The sequence below is a fragment of the Cucumis melo genome, chromosome 10 (assembly GCF_025177605.1).
Source record: "Cucumis melo cultivar AY chromosome 10, USDA_Cmelo_AY_1.0, whole genome shotgun sequence".
In the NCBI taxonomy this organism is placed as follows: Eukaryota; Viridiplantae; Streptophyta; class Magnoliopsida; order Cucurbitales; family Cucurbitaceae; genus Cucumis; species Cucumis melo.
This window is the reverse complement of record NC_066866.1, coordinates 14130015-14134152: the sequence shown is the minus strand read 5'-3', so window position 1 is coordinate 14134152 and position 4138 is coordinate 14130015. Positions and strand designations below refer to the sequence as shown.

At 38.8% G+C, this 4138-nt stretch overlaps 1 protein-coding gene across 1 annotated transcript; it reads right to left on the bottom strand.

The window, feature by feature from the left end:
• Positions 1 to 2640: 2640 nt before the first annotated feature.
• LOC127151222 (proton pump-interactor BIP103-like) lies at positions 2641 to 3184 on the bottom strand. The gene is made up of 2 exons (XM_051090658.1): positions 3010 to 3184; positions 2641 to 2919 (listed from the first exon to the last, which is right to left on the bottom strand). The coding sequence occupies exons 1-2, from the start codon at positions 3067 to 3069 to the stop codon at positions 2707 to 2709; spliced, it is 273 nt and encodes a 90-aa protein (XP_050946615.1). The 5' UTR covers positions 3070 to 3184; the 3' UTR covers positions 2641 to 2706.
• Positions 3185 to 4138: the final 954 nt, after the last annotated feature.

The following is a 4138-nucleotide window of genomic DNA, read 5'->3' as shown; positions in this document are numbered from 1 at the left end:
TATCAGTCTAGTGATTCCGGAGGATGCACATATCAGTCTAGTGATCCCGAAGGATGCACATATCAGTCGAGGAATCCCGATGGACACCGTGCCAGTAAGGTAGGCTATCCCATAGATAAAGCTAACCGTTACCCCTCGGTTCATACTAACCCGTCTACAACAGTCACATCACAATAACATTCAAGTTAACAGTTCAGTTTATAAGCTTAGCCAATTAGACAGTTTAGGTTTAATCAACAGTCTCTTTAGTCAGTTCATGTATATCTAATTCACACGTCATCGTGACATTACCTAAATTCAGTCAACTACCCAATTCATCACTCTGTAAATCGACATGATGGTAACTCTGTCTCAGATGAAACCCTAGCACATCTACAGGTAATCGGTGTTATGCATAACGTCCATATTATGCATAACAGTCGTATTCGGTCTACCACACAGTTCAACAGCGTATACACAATCTACATAAGCAGTTCCCAAACTCTTAGTTCTTCTACGACATAACTCCATAACCAGTATCCCGATAACAGACTTCAACTTTAAATAATATTAAGGTTTTCATAATCCATCGACATTACTATTCCAATTAACAGCACAACCTATCAACATAACCAAGGTACATAGAACATCAGGGCATCAGTGTCATCAACATAGCAACTCATTATCGGACATAAGTACATAGGCTACAACTAACGACCACATCACCTTTAGTCAATCAAGAGTGCATATAAATGATATTTTCTAGGCAAACATGCATCAATCAGTTCAATACAGTTGCTATCGTATAACCCTCATGTGGGTTACTACGTTTCCAGTCTCGGTCTGAGGTCCAGTAGTAAGAAATCCTTTACCTGAAATTTGGCTATACTCCTTGATCGAGTCAACGTCCAACGAATCCACCTAAACACAATCATAAGGATTTAAACGATGACACTAATAAAAGTCACCTTTAAATCGTTCTAAACAACATCCGCCGACTTACCCGAGTAAAGGAGAGCTATCTCCAATTAAGCCTGTCGTGAAACCCAAGAACTCGAGCGTCACTTCTCTAATATCTTCAAGGAACGAAAGGTAACCTCACCGATAAGTTCCACGTTTTATTCCAATATCTATACTTGAATCGGCTATAGCAACATTAGGAAACTCACTAAATAATCCTTACCGAAGACTCACCGTGACCCAACGTGAAGGGAAAATGACTTAGGTGGCTCGATGAACAGGGAGTTCGACTTGGCTTGGAGGCAGCTCGGCTCAGCTCAGCTTGGTCAGTTCGCGGCTCGGCTCGACTTGGATCAGCTTGCGGCTCGACTTGGCTTGGATCAGCTTACAGCTCGGCTTGGATTGCAACTCGGCTTGCAACTTCGTGCAGGCGCTCGAGCTCGGCTCGAATCGTTTGAAGCCGGTGCACACGAACGGCTAGTTCTCGGCTTCACGCGACAATGGGCGAAGGGAAACACGTGGGGACGGTAGAGATTGTCTGCACCTCAGCTCGGGTCCTTCTAAGTTGCATCGGACGGCGTAAGGAGAAGGGGAACGACAACGACGGCTGCACCACAAGGAGGCATCGACGTCCGTCGCTGGGTTTGGCAGAAACCAGAGGTCAAAGTCGAAAAGAGGGGATCAGGAATGGAGCTACCGCACGTCGGTGTTGCGCGGCTGACGACGTTCGGCTGAGGCAAAGACGGCCGGCTAGGCTTCGCGGATGACACACGAGAAAGGAGTGGCGGTGCTGTCGGGAGAGGAAGAAAACGAAGAAGGGAGAGAGAATCAGAGGGGGGGTCTGGCAGCGCGTGGGTAGCTTTAGGTTTGAAAGAATATATATATATATATAATACTAAATAATAATAATAATAATAATAACAATAATAATAATAATATTTTATATTATATTATTATTATTATATTATATTATAATATAATATTAAAATTTATACCCTTTATTTTATTATTGTATTTTTGTAGCTTTTGTTTGGAGATGGTGCCATCCACCTTTACCTTTTGCGGGATTTTCTATTTCTGTACGCTGTTCTTTTATGTACCTAGGCTATTTTTGGGGCAGATGGTTCTTGAATGCATTTCCAGTAGCACCTTCTGCTGAGGCTAAGGTAAGAGATATTAGTTCATCTTTATATTTTTGGTATACTTCAAAAATGGCATTATATAGAATCAAATTTAGAGGAGTTGAACAACATTTGGATTTTGTGACGGAATTATATAGAACATATTATACACCTCTTTGTGGTTAGACCATATAAACTTTAAAAATTCTAAATTGATTCCTTGTAAGTTTGTAACTGTTATCGTATATTTTCAAAATGAAGATTTCGAGAAGAAATGCCACTAAATGAATTCTAACATACAGAGAACTCAATTCTTATTATGTGGAGGGCAGCAGCTCGAAAGTCTAGATCTAGTAGGGTAGTTCTTGAAATGCACTATGAAACTCTACTGTAAAGCACATTGTATAATATTAGTGGTCTCGAACGCAATTTTGTTTAGGTGACTTATCATTTTGGTATTCCTTTGTCACTAGTTGGATACTGGTATTGTATTTATGTTCATATGGTTAGGTTGTTATCAACCAAGTGTTCAATTCAACTTGTTCACGAGGGATGATTTAATATTTTATCATAGCTGCATGAACTAGCATTAACTGGCCTGCTGCAGAGAACAATATAAACAGTTATATAACTAAAATTGGTAAGATCAAGTAATCCAACACACCCCCTCATCACGATTCTTCCTAAGTTGCTGAATGCTTTCGTGAGCTCTGCCTCTCTTCTCTGTAATAGAAGTTAGCTCATCCTGCAAAGTTTTAATTTCATTGTCTATTGCCTTCAAGGCATCATCGAGTTGCTTTATCTTGGCTCTAATGGCTTGTTGTTCCTTCCTCACTCCATCCAAATCACCACCTATGATCTACATTACCATGATTTGTAAGACGTGAATTTATTGCATTACAGCAGTTAATTAGTAAAACAGAATTGGATTCAACTTCACGTTCCTAACCTTGACTTGATCTTGGAGGGCTTCTTTCTGTACCATCGAATCCTGAAGCTTTGCTCTCATAGCAGCATTTAACAATAACTTTCTCCCTTGTCCCTTCAAGCTGTTTAATTTCTCTTAAAATTTGCTTTTCCTCAGAAAGCGGAATGCTTTCATGTTGTATATGGTATTGCAGGCTCTGAATCTATAGGCAGCAACCCAAATGGGATTAAAAAAGGAAGATGAGGAGAGCAAAAGAACCAGATGCAGGATCAGAGGGAAAGAAATTAGTGGTTTTGAAATTTTCTAAAGAACTTAAATCACTTACAACAACATTAAGTTCTTCCTTAGATGAACATAAACCACCATTGCGACCAGCATTGTTTGCATTTCGGAGCTTGCCAAGAGCTTGATTAAGAGGTTCGATCTCCTTAATTTTCTCGTCAACAATTGATTTAAATTGCCTGTTGTCATCTCTCAGAGCTTTCATCTAAGTAATCAACTCTGCTCGTTCCCACTGTCAAATTACGATCATCAATTTCATTCTTTCATCTGATTGCATTTGCACACAGCTTACACAACTTAGAAAAAAAATACTTAACATTTTAACAGACAGGAAAAGTATATAATTTTTAATGCATCCATGTAATCTATTTCATTTTTCCATGCAAGACTATAGCTAGTTTAAGTGCTTCTACAAAGGTCAATGAGACATAACTCTAAATCCTTTCGAATTATGACTATCAATTTCATTCAAAATAACTTGCTTTTTCTTACTTTGTCTTGTAATGAGTAGCAGACTGGACAAATATCTTGATGTTGTCTTTCTAAAGCTTGATTGCAACCAAGACAATAAGGTTCATCTCATGATCCCTAATTTCTTGCTGGAAATTAGAAATGTATTTGCAGAATAGTTCATATAAGAAGTAAGAACACTTAAATTGTCTTTATCTGGCAGCCATTGGCAAAGAAACTTGGGATAAAAGTGGTGCCAACTTTCAAAATTCTAAAGGATAAGAAGGTGGTTAAAGAAGTAATTAGAGCAAAGTTCGATGATTTGGTTCATGCCATTGATACTATAAGATCCAACTGAAAACTCTCCTCTCTTCTCTTCTTTGTAAATTTAAATAATATGATGCAAGGAAGAGTGTTC

Excerpts from the sequence above, each read along its gene's own strand:
- LOC127151222 (XM_051090658.1), bottom strand. The coding sequence starts at position 3,069 with ATGAGAGCAAAGCTTCAGGATTCGATGGTACAGAAAGAAGCCCTCCAA. Across the intron at positions 2,920-3,009 it reads CCCTCCAAGATCAAGTCAAG|ATCATAGGTGGTGATTTGGA; the intron begins GTTAGGAACGTG and ends ATGGTAATGTAG.